Source organism: Phoenix dactylifera, chromosome 15 (genome assembly GCF_051530095.1).
Source record: "Phoenix dactylifera cultivar Ajwa chromosome 15, Ajwa_hap1_PhDact_Kaust_v1.1, whole genome shotgun sequence".
Lineage (NCBI taxonomy): Eukaryota > Viridiplantae > Streptophyta > Magnoliopsida > Arecales > Arecaceae > Phoenix > Phoenix dactylifera.
Genome location: NC_143204.1, coordinates 8,649,272 through 8,665,832, shown reverse-complemented (window position 1 = coordinate 8,665,832; position 16,561 = coordinate 8,649,272). Strand labels below are relative to the sequence as shown.

General features: G+C 38.6%; 1 protein-coding gene and 1 long non-coding RNA gene across 17 annotated transcripts in view; both read left to right on the top strand.

The window, feature by feature from the left end:
* Positions 1-275: 275 nt before the first annotated feature.
* EMB2738 (GTP-binding family protein) overlaps positions 276-16,561 on the top strand; it is a 62,053-nt gene continuing 45,767 nt past the window's right edge. For 4 of the 16 annotated variants that reach the window (XR_016398547.1, XR_015973699.2, XR_015973698.2 and 1 more), the window contains exons 1-2: positions 308-796; positions 14,619-14,686. Coding sequence is in view for 3 of the 16 variants with exons in the window: in XM_089927595.1 (XP_089783721.1) it covers positions 421-796; positions 14,619-14,686 (444 nt within the window). In the remaining 13 variants the exon portion in view is untranslated. Of the gene's footprint in view, positions 797-14,613; positions 14,691-16,561 lie in introns of those variants that run through there. The other 12 variants (XR_015973695.2, XR_015973696.2, XR_015973704.2 and 9 more) reach the window with 9 other exon arrangements.
* On the top strand, positions 1,037-3,164 carry LOC148699846 (uncharacterized). Its single transcript, XR_015973707.2, has 2 exons — positions 1,037-1,092; positions 1,218-3,164. It is a non-coding gene; the product is annotated as an uncharacterized LOC148699846 (long non-coding RNA).

Below are 16,561 nucleotides of genomic sequence, written 5' to 3'. Positions count from 1 at the left end.
AAAAATAATGAATATAGAAAAACTAGAATATACCATGTTTGCTGCATGTAGATCAAAAATTATATTCTATACAATGTGCACCATATAGTCATACACATCGCTAATCACAACCGTTTATTTTTATGATGTACCATCTTATAAACAAGAGACTGTGATTTTTGGTATGTATGATGATGTGATGCATGGCATGTAAAATATAGTTTTTTCGTGCGGACTGTATGGACGACCGCCAGCAATATCGGTGTACCGAATGTCACTTTGGGTCCCAGAAGCATATGTTTGGGTTCCGTTATTTGGATATATCGGTGTCACTGAAACCTAGCGCTCTGGATGCCTCCCGCCTGGATCCTGGATTGGTCGAGTGGATAACACAGGGGGCGGACACGAAGCCATCACCCTTCGTTCCTCCACCTCCCGCCAATGGCGTCCTCTTCCCCCGCTCTTCATACCAGCTCGCTTTCTAGGGTTTCCACCCGTCCCACGGCTCCCTGCTTTCCTCCGAGCTGTCTCTCTCCGGTTCTCATCAGAAAATTATCTCTCTCCTCCCCACTCTTCGTCTCCTCTTCCCCCAATTCGAGCTCTAGTCCCCCCAAAACCCTCCTTCGATGCGCCTGCCAGCAGTTCGATCCCGCGTCCCTGAGGCAGAACGAGGAAGAATTGGACGAGGAGGAAGGAGAAAAGGACGGACGAGTTGGTGCTGACGATTTCTCTTCACTCGACCTAGAATCGATGGAGGAAGAGGCGAGGGATGTCGTCAGAGAGTACTCCGCCTCTTTATCTCGCGAATTGGATATTGGTATCGTCTCTTCCTCTGTTATGCTTCCTTTGGTTTAAAGAAAGCTGTCATCTTTTTTCAAGGAATGATGGTGTTTTGTTCGTCATGTTTTCTGTAGAGCACATTTAGCTATGTAGTTTTTGCTTGACAACTGTGACAAAAAATGATTTGCTTAACAACTGTTTTAGGTTCTCTAGTATTTTCCTGGCTCGAATTTATTGCCAGCTTGCTCATTTCTCAGATTCTAAGGAATGGGAGGGGTGAATACATTGAGTTCTTGGTGATATTCGCGGGTAACCTGCTACTATGGTCTGATGGTATCTATTATAGTCTTATTTTGTGGATCCTAGTAATAGGAGTTCAATGTCCACCCTTTTTGGAGGTTCTGTCTGAATCATACGTGCTTCTTGATTCTAAAACTACCTGTTTATGCATTTCACAGGCTAGAATGTTTCTAAAGCCGCTACTGTAGAAGAATATATGGACTTATGCAAGGAGAAGCCAAACATTGATCAAGATCAATGAAAGTTAAGCCATGTGATTGAAATATGACCTTTAAAACAGAATGTCTTCTAAGATTATGACAATTATAGTATGGAAATTTATAAGATATTCTAAGAATGATAAGAAATTTATACTCTCAACAAACTGGCGTATTGGTTTCGTGCATTTTTTATTCACCTATATTCGTTCATTTATGGCTCCTATTGTGAACTTAAGTCTATGGAAGAGGCTCTTGTTCATATTGAATGGAGGAATTTTTGGAGGGAAAACATGTTGGTGCTTGAGCAAAATTACCAATATGCGATGGTAACTTTCTCAATGTGCGAGAAACAGGTACAATACAGATGGGTGTTATACATCATTCTAAAATTGAGACACACACTATGGTGCCCAATGTTTTTTTGCACCAATTACCAAGGTTCTCTTGCTAGGGGCTGCAAATTAGAAGTGCAGTTTTCACCATAACGTGAATAATGCTCTATTGCTTGGAGCCCTGGAAGCTTGACTAGGCTTCATATTACAAGGTCAAAAACCATGATTGGCTTTGTGTATAGAATTGTCACACCAATCTGATAAGTCTTTGATAGATGTCATAAAGAGATTATAGTAATTGCATTTATGTAAATGCGATACTTGTTACTACAGATGGTCATGAGAGATATGGATTAGAAAGATCTTAATGAAATTTATGATATTGAAGACTTAGGGTCTTTGGGCACCGAGGATGCTTGTTCTTAAAAGGTATCTTCATTTCACCAAGATTTGCAGTGTGCACTCATATCCTGCAAGATGGTGGAAAATTGGGAGGAAGGTCTGCCGAACTGGTACCGGAACCCGTATCGGTTGGTGGGCAAGTCGGTATGGTACCGGTTCGATACCGTACTAACACAATACACTTCGCCATGTCGGTTCCGAACCGGCACACCCAATTTTTATTTTTTTAAAGTTTTTCAAGTTTGATTAATTAGTAATCAATTTTTTTAATTTTTTCAATGATTTTAAGTATAATTTGATTTTTTTTTATCTTTCTTTAATTCTGGCTTTATCTAAATGATGCATCTTGTTGTTTTAAAGTGATTCAAAGCATAGAATAATTAGTGAGATTTTGCATGTTATAAGAAGTAACATGAAATATCCTTATATCAATTAGTAAGGTGAAAAATATAAAATAATATAATCAATTATATATATTTAAAGTACAACATACATACCGATATTAAAAATCTACTCTAGTGGTGATACTTCTCATAGATATCCAGATCATGAACATAGTCAAGAGGCACATTCGCCCACCCGTCTAACCAAGCGACATTGTAGTCTTGTATGTTAATTTCATAAAGAACGCGTTCTGCGTTATAAGCACTCTCGAAATATGCCGATAGCTGAGCTCTATCTGAGGTATTCTCTGGCTGATAATACGACTGCAGAGGGGTCCATCTGAATATGTCGACAGTAAAATCTGATCCGTAAGATGCTTCGGACTGTGTAGGGTAATAGTCACCGGAAGATGATGCCTCCAACATACCATATCTATATCCGTATCTGTATGGATCATACGTTGTTTGTTGTTGTAGGTAATAGGATCCAGTATATGACTTAGAACCTGATACGTCTATTGATCCTACTCTACGTACGAGATCATCTGCAGCTGCATTGTGACCTTTTGAATGATCTTGAGGAGCCCATCTTCTATATGCAATCATATTCTCGCGGACTCTATTAGATCGTGCATCGTGGTCCCTATAATGTATAGCATGGTTGGTGGAACCGTCCTGAATTACTTGATTCGGGGCGTTTCGAGCCGTACTGGCGGCGGACCGGAACAATTTCAACAACGAAACCAGAACCAGTGACAGAGGGGAGAGAAGAAGAAAAAGAAGAAAAAGAGAGAGAGAGGGGGAGGGAGGGTGTCACGACCCCCACCCCGTTCCCGGCGGGCCGCCGCGACGGTCCTAGGGTGCGGGTAGGCATAAGGCCACCAGCCACCACGTAGAACCCTACTACCTATCAATTATCAATAAATTCTGAAAAAAATTTGGCATGATGTATGCATAAAATGATCACTTTTCCTATAGTGACCTGTCAGGATTATCTCAATACATACAACACACTACCTGTCAGAGCAGCAATCACATAATCTGTCACAATATAACCTGGACAACACATGTATCATCACAGGCATACAACTGATCTGCACATATATATATACCTGCTCTCCAATCCATCCACGGTCAAACCCATATCCACAACAGGATCTATGACTATAACTATACACTATATACAATAGAAGGTTTATAATACACCAAAAGGTATAAACCTCTATCTAGATTATACTATACTATACTATGGAGCGGCACAGCAAGCAGACAATCTCTAACCCTGCTCCTCTCTATACAATACCTGCCCTGCAATCAAAAACACCAAACTGGGGAGTGAGTATATGAATACTCAGTGAGTGGAGTAGAGAGTACTATGCACATGAGACAGAATATAATCATGGCTCGAGATGAAATCTCAAGATCAATAACAACATGAACATGAACTCAACATAGAGAATATGGAGTAAATCATCAATATCACCACAATCAATATCAACTCATCTGAAGCATATATGGAATAATCAAGTAAACATATATGCTACTCATGAATATGCTCAACAGATCATAATGCTGGAACATACAAATCAGGTGTCAATATGCTAAAATCATCACTAGACAGCTGTCGGGAGGTGGGTTTTACGCCCCAGGCGAACCAGCAACAACTCCTTACTGTCACATGCATATGCAGGATAAGACACCACACTAATCATGTAAATGCCGGCCAGTATCCAGAACAGAAATCCATCTCACATCTACATACTAAACGGCACCTCACGGGAATTCTACATCCGCGGAAAGCCATACTGCACCTCGCGGGGTCTTACTATGCCCGGCGGCAAGCAGAATATAAGTCGTAGGACCGGCCGATCCTACGCCTAGGGCCGTGTCCCCCCTAAGAAGGGACTGGGCTCCGCCCACCCAGAAGGCTACTATGTGCACAAAGGCCGATGTTCAACCCCATCGACTATAGGTGTCCTGCAGATACTGCCAAGCCATGCATAAATGCCATAATGCACCCTCCCAATACTCTACTAAAAAGGAGTATAATCAAGATTACCACTCACTCGATCATGACCCAATCATAAACTAACATCAGGGTTAGGAGTGAGGGTCAAGGAAGTGCAATACAACTCAATATACCACTAAAAAGGCTCTACAAATCTTTGAAATGGAGAAAATGAAATCAATTTACAAAAGAAGTTATTTCACAATTTGGAACCAATTTAATTACTCATAAAAGAGTATAATCAAGCTACGACTCACAAGTCTTTAAAATAGAGGAAATGAAATCAATTTACAAAAGAAATCATTTCACAATTCGGAATCAATTTGATTACTCATCAACCCCTCGTAATTCCTCTCAATGTTCCCTCAAATGCATGTACAGAATAATCAAGCATGGAGAATCAAGATTATAGAGGAATCTACTACAATATCAATCAATATGCTCAAGTGGAATCAATTCACACTTGGCGACATTCATGAAAATGAATTAAGGATGCTCATGGTGCAAAGTACATGACTCCCACTCACCTGTCAATCTGGCACAGCCCTGATACGCCTCCAAAAATCTACAGCTGGCAGTGGGGAACTTCTTCCTCTTGTTCCCTAGCTTCTTGTCCAACTGTGACATGCATTTACAATACATTTAGTCCTGTATCAAGGGCTATAATCTACGTGCCAATTATAATATAGGGAACTTTAATTGATTCAACTCCTCCGTTCCCTAAATCTTTTCTTTCTTTCTTTTTTTCTTTTTCTATTAATTAACTCATCATTTATGTATACCAGGGATTCCCTTGCATGAGTACAAGGTCCCTTTTAGCTTGATCTAGGCTTAATACTCTATTATAGCATGAAATCCCTTATTTTCCACCCGGATGAACAGTAATCCGGACCGACAGCCGGTTACTTCATCCCGAGTTTGATCCACTTTCCAGACTCCAAATTTGATGAAATTTTTACCTAACATTCTACACTCATAGAAAATTCCAAAGAGGTAACATGCATTGCTATCGGAGGTCGTTTGACCCCCTAAATAATTCGCCGAAGTTGGAACTTCGACACAGTTTTTCCGTAGTGCCGGAAAAATTTGTCAAAATCCGATTCTTCCTCTTTTAACCGCCTCTACAACCCTTATTCGACCCCTCTAGACTATATCCACCCTTTGTATAGCCTAATGTCATCAAAAGACTAGATAGGGATGGATATTTACCTTTTTCTTTTTGGAAATCGAGGTCCTTGCATAGAGGGAAAGGAGATCTACGTTTTTCCCTTCAGCTGGAAGTGCACCCGGGATCTCCTTCCTCTTCCTTTCTTTCTTTCCTTTCCTCTTCCTTTCTTCCTTTCCTTTCCTCTCCTTCTTTTTCTTCCTCTCTGTCCGTCTGAGACTCCCTCTGTGACTCTCTCTCAGTTTCCATCCAAAAGCCACAGCAAACCCCCTAATTAAATCACATCAAAACACTATTCACCCTTTGTTTAATATTATTAAATTCCCATTTTGCCCCTAACACTTCAACATATCTACCGTTATGCCATTAACTTTTGATTCCTTCCAATTTTACCCTTACCACTTCAACGTATCTACAGCTATGCCATTATCTTTTGATTCCTTCCAATTTTACCCTTATATCAATTTTAAAGGACTATTCTATCCCTTTTTTATATAAAAAAAAATATTTTGGGGTTATTACAGAGGGAGAAGGAGAGAAAGGCAGAGAGAGGCCCGCCGACGGAGGCTGGAGAGCCTCCAGCAGAGGTGGAGCCCAGCCTTCGCTTCTGCTTCCGCTTCTGCCCGGCTTTAGCTTCCGCGGCTGCCCGGTTTTAGCTTCCGCGGCTGCCCGACCTTCACCTCCTCTGTGCGAAGGCTCTCCAGCCTCCGCTGGCTAGCTCCGACCGGCCTCTCTTCCTTCCTCTCCCTCTTCCTCCCTCTCCTGCTCTCTTTCTTTTTCTCTCTTCCGTTCTTTCTCTCTCTCACCTCTATTGTGTCGGTATAGGGCCGACACGGCACGATGCAAGGCTGTACAAACCCATGCTGCCGGACAACTGGTTCGGGATCCGGTACCGGCACAGCAGACTATGCTGTTAGCATGCATAAACTGAGACTCATCGGTGAATCAAAGACCACTCTACGACTCTTATAAATGGTGGTTTTATATTCTTCAATCCCTCCTTGGCCAGCAGATCCATGATCACTAGAACTGTCATAGCTGCTGATCCTGGTCTCTGAATCTGAGTGAACTGGCTCCTCTACGCTCTTCATGGGAGTTGTAGGTGCCTTTTCTTTTTCTTTTTTCGGGTGCTGAGCAGTTGCCTGCTCATCCTTTGTGCCCCTCTCTACCTGGCTATGTTAGAAGAATGGATGTTGCCCTCCTGACCGAGTCGACCGGATAGTGTAGTGGCTTCATGTAAGCATCTCTCAATCATACCTTTGAGAAGATGTTTCGGATAAGGAATCATGTGATGATCGGCTTTCTAGTGACCCCTGTAGCTGTGGCTGATTAACTGGTAGGATAGTGGAATATTGCGATTTATCCATTGCCCTGTATCAATTCTAGCCTTGCTGGCTACGAGACTGGCCGTCGCAGAGGCGATCTTGGCTTATTAAGCTCTGGCTTTTGTTGCTGGTCCATAAGCCATCCGATCTTAAGATCATCCTCATTGTCAACGAAAGTATTATGGATCGGATCTGTGTACTTTAACTCCACTTCTTTCTGAATGCATTTCAGCCTCAACCTTAGATTGTAGTGAATACATGCAAGATCGTTGAGGCGCTTTTGTGTCAGATGGTTTCTCAACTTGTTGTGGATAAGGACGAAGATGGACCAGTTGTGCTCATAGTTACTCAAGGAGATTGTCTGGAAGAGGATCTGGATAGTTAGCCGCTTAAAATTTCTCGTGACAAACTAAAATGAATCCATCATTCAGCTGTAGAAATATTAAAAAAAATACATATAAGTTAGTATTATATTTGTAACCATCTAATGCTAGGTAATAGTTATCATTGATGTGTAATATACCTGGTTTCATACTTTTCTTACTTATGACAGCTACCGAAACTCTAAAGCTTTCTGTGCTCTCTTTAAATATTTTGGTCCGTGAAAAAGAACCGTGCTCTAATATGTTAATAATTGAATATACCAATTAATTTACACTTGTCCCTTAAATTTAACTTACCTCTTTTAGACATAGGGCTGCGACTTCTAGATCAGACTACATTTGGTAAATCACATTACGCAGAGCGATCGAATTTTCGTCATCCATATCGATTTCAGGTACGGGGTATTGGAACCTTGGGTTCAGATAGTATGCTACAGATAAAGTTCGTAATTGTCTTGATAAAATTGTATAAGTACAAGAGTAGTCTAATTTGTAATGTTCTTGCTTACCTGCTAGATGCTTGTTTTTATCCATCTGGTAGTTCCACCGCCGCTCAATGATGTCAGTGTACTTCTGGGCATCTGTCAGATCTACCAACTTGATCTGAATCTTTGTTCTCTCCATCATATCATACAAGAAGCCCATTTAGGGTACCTCTTGCTGTCTACGATCCGAAGCACTTCGTATAATGGTTTGATAGCCTTCACTATTTTCTTGGCCTGTTGCCAAAATGTTTGTCTCGTCATCAAGTCCTCGATAGTGCTTCCTTCAGTGCCAACTCTCACAAATCTACTTTTCTACTCTCGGAATTGACAAACATCTGATGTAGAGCTGCTTTTCTCTCAAGAAGGCTATCAAGTGCAACATAGTTGGTAGCAAACCGCATCACTCCTGGTCTCAAGATCTCTCTCCCTGCACTTCTTTTCATCAGCAATAGGTCCCATATATCTGGTGATGGTTTCGGCTGCTCCACTATCTGCTGCACCCTTTAAATTTTTGCAATGTCTATCAACATGAGGTCGATACCATGTGCAGCACATGAGTTCCAAAAAATAGGGCCACCACTTTCTCAAGATAGTCAACGATCTTATATTGTGGCATATTATCAGTGATGACCTGCACGACATTTTTTTCTTACCTGATTAATCACCTTCTTCATCAATCTGAGGATGTATATGGCATCGTGCACCTGATCAGAAACATCAATCGACTTATGGAAAAAATCTTTGTATCATAATATGTTAAAAAGTTGATAATGCTCTGCCCGGTAGGACCGTCCAACCATCATATATTACTATCAGTCCATATGTGGGCTACTTGTTCTTGTATAACGTAATCTACTTCTCTAGCTTTTTATTATTGTCAAGAACCTCACCATAGATTTCTTTCGGTCTTGGAGAATTTGCACCAAAACTGGCATCCTGTATGGAAAAAATGACAGATGTATAGTACGTATTGTCTGCCACATTTGCTGGAATGTGGTTGAAGTGGAACCAAGATCCAATAGCTTGCACATATCCTTCTTCTTATCTTTCTTAAGCATTAGGTCAACTCTTTGCTGATTTGAATTCTTGCTGGGGAAGGCATGTGGATCTAAATCATGAATGGTGGCTCATGGTTGAATTTTCTTGTAAGACTTCTTTTTGCTATCAAAAGCTCTTAGTATAGATGCAATACTGCCACTACCTCTACTAACGGCCTCTCTAACTGAGAAGATCCTCCTAAACTCTGGATCTGCCCTGCTGCTCGCAAAACCAGAGCTTGACTCATAGTATGAGGGCCCAAATCGAGCCCTATGCTTGGCCATCTCATCCTGCTGCCACTGATTATCCAGGCTCGCCTGTATGGCAGCCGGATCCGTGCCTCATTATTTGGAGTGGGTGCCTCCTCTGACTTTTTGGAGTGATAGGAAGGTGGCTCTGCTGCTCAGCGGTCTACCTTCGAATTTTTCTTGGAAACCCTCTCTTTTGTTGTTTTTTAAATCAGCGAAGTGCTTCTTCATCAGTTGCCGAACCTCCAATGGGCATTTTTGGTACATGGATATTTTTTGCAAATTTCAAGATATTTTTTGGCGTCCAATTTCTAACTCTTACCCGATTATTTTGCAAATTTCAAAATATTTTTTGACATCCAAGAAAAAGAGAAAATGAGATGGAGGAGAGGAAACATATCTTATTTAGGGTTGGATGCTTCTTCAATCGTACTGAATCAACATATTTTTTGTTGTGGGAAAAGGGGGTATTCGGATAGGTTGGGAAGGCCTAAGAAACTTCTCGGGCCTTCCCAACCACTCCTTAAAACAAAAGGAAGAGAGAGAGGGGAGGGGGTTCGGTTCGGAGCCGATCTGACTTGGCGCGAACTGGATGGTTCGCATCAGTTTCGTGCAGAACCAGCCGGTTCGGACCAGTTCCGGCCAGTTCCTATCAGTCCTGGACTGGTTCCAGCCGGTTCGGAGCCAGTTCCAAAAAAAATAGGCGAACCGATCCGGTCGCTCATCGGGTTTCCGGTTTGGTGGACCTTAATTGGAAGCAAACTATGTTATGACCAACTTGTATCTACAATGATTCATGTTATGTTTGCTTGAGAGTTGCAGAAACCACCTAAAAGCAAAGAATACTTAGGTAAGTGATCACCAGGTAAAGGTGTTCCTCTAGAATGATATGGCCATCTTGACTCTTGAGGATAATGGTACATTGACGTAGGCTATGTTGGATACCAGTGTCATGGGAAATAAAGAATCAATTTTCGCATATTTGTTGGTGAATTCCTAGTCAGATGGGAGAGTAAAATGCAAACACTAGGTAGACACAATGCGGATGCTAAATATGGGGAAGTAACTCTGATAAACTATGAGCTTATTTTGTGTTCCACATTCTGTTGCAAGAGTTTGGTTTAAGGTGAATATATGATTTGATACTTGTTGCTCATATTGCTTCAAATATTGTATTTCATACAAACATTCTATGTATATGAACTCAACTATATCTTTGTTGTGACAGAAATACTATAAGGAAACAATAATTCCTTTTGCTTATTTGGTGATGAAAGTGTTGATGTTTTCACAAAAATGCTTTCACAAAGACAGTTTAAAATTTTTTGAGATGTCTGACTTGCAAATTGGTTTAAAAGAAGGGAAGTGCGGGTTGTGGCTTGAAGTATCTACTGTATCCACATAGAAATTGTAAAATAACATGCATCTTCTCCTTTGGTTGATGTAATACAAGACTTGAATGATCAGGTGTTCATAGAATTTAAAATCAAGAATTGTTAAATTCATGGCTGAGTCCAACATTGATTTTAGTAAATATTATAGTGATAAAAGAATAATCATTTGAAGAGGGGTGCAAAAGTATGAGAATGTAGGTCTTCTAGCTTGAGCAGGATTTCGAAGTGGCTGTAGACCTTAATTATGAGTTCCTAGGAAGGCCAGTAATGATCAAACCCTTAAAACTGATTTGAAACTGGCACAAATTCAGGGACTTTGAGTAGGACATAATCGGGTAAGGGTTAGAAATGCATTGAAGTGGATTGTATTTTGATTTAGAGACCTGCTTGACTTGGATTGGCTCTTTTAATGATTGAAATTGGTTGACACAAATGTTACTCAAATTTGAAAGAAACCCTACTCAAATGTTTAACCCACTAACCTGACCTTGGTTTTGATCCTTAACTAATTTTGACCTGTTTGATGGTTGGAAGGATATCTTTGGAATTTGACCATTGATTGGGATGTCATACAAGATTTGTTAGAGAGGAGAGACTTTCATCCCTCTCCCTTGTCTTTTTTTTTTCCAACTTTACCCCCTGAGAAACCTTAGTGATGACCAAAATTCCAAATAGCTTGCATTTACAACAAGTTCCAATATAGTGATCAAGAATTACACTTCAATCTATTCTTGTTTTATGCATTTAAAGAAGGAGAGAGAAATTTCATTCTCTCTTTTTTTTTGGAGAAGAGAGTGGAGTCAAAGGGTGGATTAGAAGTGGAGGAGGTTCAAGCCTTTGTTCTCCCAGATCTATGGTGGATTTGTACCCATTTTAACCTATATCTCTCTTTTCCCTTTCTTTATTTTCATGTTATCATCTTTTATTGCATGCTATGTGCTTGATTAGTTAGATTTTATTGCATACGTTGTTTCGAATAGTATTTAATGATCAAAGGATGACATTGCAAAAAATTGTTAAATTGTAACCTGGAGCTTATGGGTTTGAAATACGGAAACAACCTCTCTAAGGCGGTATATGTTTGACCCTCCCTAGACCTTGCAAGGGCGGGAGTCATGTGCATTGGGTCGCCATTTTTCTTTAGTTAATATTTGTAATACTACAGCCAAATATTTTCTTGATCTCAGGTTAATTATAGAACTTACTACATGCATGAATAACATTTTATTAAATTACTATGACCTGATTGATATCTGTTTGTTTGAAGGTTAGTTAAAGATCTTAATTTATTGCATGTTATCGGCTTGATTGGAAGGTTTATAACTCTTGCTTGCAATGGAAGTACTAAATAGTCAAAAGATTAACCAGGAGAAAAAAATTATCTGCTCTACATTTATTCTTTCCATTTCATTTTGATCAAATATCTATAAAAATACTTTTTCTGATTAAGGGTGATTTAAAATTCAGTTGCTCTGCATCTTGTGGAGGTTGTGGTGTTGCAATAATGTTTAATGCAGATTGAGTATGTGCTTTATTTTGTTTTTCCTAAGACCTGTTTTGGACAACATTGGATGTCATTTTTTAAACTTGAAGGAGAATATAACAAAGAACAAGAAAATCTGAGAACCAAATATAAAGGTGTAGGCTTAGAATGTAAGTGGATCTCAGAATAGTCAAGGAGGGGAATAAGAAGAACCAAAAGAAATGAATTTTTCAGATTAGGGATGCATTGTCCTTATTTAAATAAGGGCATGTTGGCCTGTAACAAGGGTATGCTCAACTTTACCACCTACTATTTGCAGTACATTATACCATGTTGGCAGGCCATCAGCACTTTGACTCTGTAACCTTCAATGTGTGCACCTAGTGCTTCAACATATCAGTTTAATATGCATTAACACCTGCCAATACATGTTGGTTGCTTTGTTTTATGTGTTTTAAAAGTTATAACCAGTTATCCTGAAAAACCTATCTTTCTACTCTCAGTGGTTTGGTTGTCTTTCCAATTAATATTCTCTCTCTCTTTTTTTTAACATGAGAATTTGAAGATGCAATCTTCAGGCGGGACATGATAATGAAAAAAATGTTGTGATTCTACATTAAGCTAAAGGTTAAAATATCAGATTGAACAAAAAACAAGGTTAAAATATAAGAAAACCTATATATAGAATGGAGTCTTTGCACAGTAGTATGATTCAGCATCGCATAGTGTCAGTAGCATGTGTACTATGATTAACAATGTAAACATAATTATATGTCCTTACAATTTTTTTGGTCATGGGAATGTGCATTTGTGTTGTTAATGCTTAAAATCGTTTTGTGAAGTTAGTTGTTTGTTTAAGTACTTGAAACTATAAATGCACATCTTAATATCTAACAGCACCAATGATATATATGATTTATGATCCAATAATTCATTTTAATTATTTAAAATGATTTTGGGGAGGGCTCTCTACAATCAGGTCAGCTTAGGCTCAGCTGAGATCAACCCAATTAGAATTGGGCTGGGTTCTTGAGACCATGAACTTGATGCATGATCATGGGTCATGCCCTTAAATCCAACCCTAATCCACTCAAATATTAGTGACAGTGTAGTGGGCCATGGGCTAGTAAAGAAGTGGTTTGAGTGATTAGGGACTTGAAACTATAGATGCCCATCTTAATAGCTAAAAGTACCATTGATATATATGATTTATGATCCAATAATTTCATTTTAGTTATTTAAAATGATTTTTGTGATGGTTCTCTACAATCATGTTAAATTCGGCTTAGCTGAGATCAGTCCAATTAGAATTGGGTTGGGTTCTTTGGCCCATGAACTTGCTGCTTCATCATGGGTGGGGATATGCCCTTAAACCTAACCCTAGGCCACTAAAACATTAGTGACAGTGCAATGGGCCATGGGTTAGTCAAGACTTGGTTTGGGTGATTAGGGAGGTTATGTACTTCTTTTCTTCCATCCTCTCTTTCTCTCTGTACTTTATTTGGGCATTTAATTGTAGGTTCCTTTAACTTAGCCTTATTTTATTTTCGCTAGTTAAGATATACAATTGACAGGTGAAGTTCTAACTGGGTTGTTGGCTTGGATGGAGATCCATATAACATGAATGGGTTTTGTGTTTTGTCTCTCTCTCTCTTTTTTTTTTTCAATTTGATTATAAATGGGTTGGCTCTTGGTTGAGGAATTCTTTTGACCTGACTTGAATCTGAAGCACCTTGAATCTGACTCTCTCAGCCCAACAACCCATTGCCATCCTTATCTGTGCGTTAGTTTAAAGTAACTAAATTTTTTTTTTCAGGTTTCGTATCTTTGTGTTTGTTGGTTATAAATCTTTTCTTCTTTCTTTCTTTTTATTTACTTTTGTATCTTTCTGTGCTAGTGCATGTTTAAGTTTTCAAGTGATGCAACTTGATAGTGTAAATTTCTAGCCCATTACACCAGTAAACCTGACTAATTGAGGCAACATATATGGTACTTAAGCCTTTAGCTAGTAATGCCCTACTGTACTAGTCAAAATAGAGGAAACATTGGAAACAAGGGTGATGCACTTATGTAAGAGAGGCATTAAGTTCTAGTATGTGCATAGGATGTAGAAAGTTTGTACCATGAATTATGAAGCTAGTGGACCATGCAAAATAAGGGGCATGTGCAATAGAAATGCTTAAATAAGAAAATTGCTGGCTATCACATAATTGCAGTGATGTTTGTAATGTGATAACTGTTGAATACAAGTATAGCTTTGATACACTTCCTAGGATGTTCATATCACTCTCGTAGTCCCTTGCTTTCTGAATTATGTTAAACTTAGACATCACTATCTGTAATTTTAGCTACTTTAAACATGACTTATAAATTCCTTTTTTTTGAACTAAATCACATTTAATTTATACCTGCCTTCGCGATTGTATTTAAAACAGTATGTTGCTTATCAGCAATCTGGAATAATATTTTGCAAGATCTATTGTAGCTTTAAAGTACTGCAATACTTATAATATTCAACAAAATCAAAACTTCTTCAGTTGTTTAATTGCTATGTGAATTCTTGGAACATACTGCAGAAAGGAGCAATTTTATTGTATTGTATTATCAATTATGATTTATGAATTTATGATGGTCCATGTTATTTACCATGTAGTTGTATTTTTAGTCCAGTTTTTACACGTATTGTCTTATTCTACATTCATAATGCTTGTAGACGAGGATATTGAAGAGAAAAAGAAATTTAGTGAGAAGCAAAAGTTACAGAGAAGTTCAAGCAAACATGTCAGTATGTTTCTGAAACTGATTTCCTTATATATTGCTGTTTACATTTAAAAATTCTCTTGCAGTTTCCTCTGTAAAATTAGAATACGGTTGCTCTTCTAACATGGAAGGGTGATGCTAGTAAAAGAAAAAAAGATTTCTTACTTTCAGTTTTACCTGAAAATCATGTCCACTCTGATAATGCGAATGCTTGAGTCCATGACTCCACCCCTAAGTGACTCCAGTTTTTCTATAATTATCGTATGATCCTTTTCACGATGATTTTTTTCATGCCTTTTTTTTTTCTTGAAACTCAACTCATGATGGGCCTTGGCATGCATCTCCCCCTGTTTCCGACCTCTTATATGCATCATCGCATGTGTCCAAGTCTCGTTTTCTTAATTGGCTTTGTTGCATGGGACATCTGGATTTTGGTGATTTGAAAGATGATACAATTTATACAAATGTAAACTTAGATTATCCTTCATTTTGTGCAAACATGTTCATAAGTATGTAATGTATGAAACACAGACATTTTATGTGTAGCAAATGATATATGCAAAATATCAATATGTATGTATGTATGCCTGCATGTATTGCATGTATGTGCATATTCTCTATAGGGCATTGTACAAATCCATACATTTACATGCAAGCATGTAATGTGTATGATTTGCGCACCCATTCAGGTTGATGCAGACACAAGCAAGCAGGAGTGCTCAACATTGTAAGGATTCCATAAAATAAAGTTACATTCTAACTTGTAACTTGTAAGTCCTATAGAACATGGTATAATATTATCTACTTCTAATGCTCCTTACCCCTCAAAATCTAGAGGGTTGAACATTGAGAGGTAGCTAAGTTATGAGAAATGACCTGAAGTATGAACTTGTGAAATCCTAATTCGCAACCTGAGGAGAGAGATAGTGACGAGTGAATGTTCAAAGTTCAAACACTGTTGTAAGGGCAAAGCGACAACAATTTTGATTTGCTTGCTCTGTTTGTGTGACTCTAGATTGTTGGAAGTTGAAACAGAAAAACTTGTGCTAAACTCCATCATTTTCTATCAACTAGTTAGAATTAGCGGAACTTCTTTGCCACTGAATTAGTGTCGATCATACTATCCAGAACTTCTCTTTGCCTCATTCTGAAATGGGCCAAACAAGATAAATAATGTTTTCATGTTAGTTTACAAGGACAAAAAAAATTAAAACTAAGTTAGTGGTTAGTATATTGTAGTAAGTTTTTCTTACTTCTTATAATGACCATTTTGAAGCACTTTCATCTTTTAATATCAAAAATAGATCATTAGTTAATTCATAAACATTTGGAATGTTGCAGAATCGAATGTTAATTATCTTAGGTTAATTATCAAGGAAAGATTATTACCTTTATGAATTTGTACATGTTACTTTTTGTAAATTTGTGCATGTCTTGCATGTTTTCATTGAAGTTTAAGAATTTCTTCTAGAAACATGTCACAGGACTCTGTAAAATATTTTCCTTCTGAATGGCCAAAAACAGGGACATAGCTGTTCCATTCTTGTAGGCCAAGAAATGAAACGTTGGAGCAGAATATTACTTTTTGCTTTTTGTTGGGGGTATAGCAGTGGGGTGATCACTTGCAATTTCAAAGAAATGATGTGAGAATTAGCGAGGCCAAACACTTGGAAAGACACTTCCCAAGGTCCGAACCTGCAAGCTCTTCCAAATGGAGGAGGGATTCGACCACTGTAACCAACAAAAGTAGGAGAGGTACAATTGCTGGGCTAGAGACCAGTTTGTAAGCAAAACACTAGGTCTAGGGTGAACTTTTAACCATCAGCAAAATCTAGAAATGTATATCACACTTTAGGATAGATGGCTGACTGGCTAATCCTACAGTGTCTGATATTT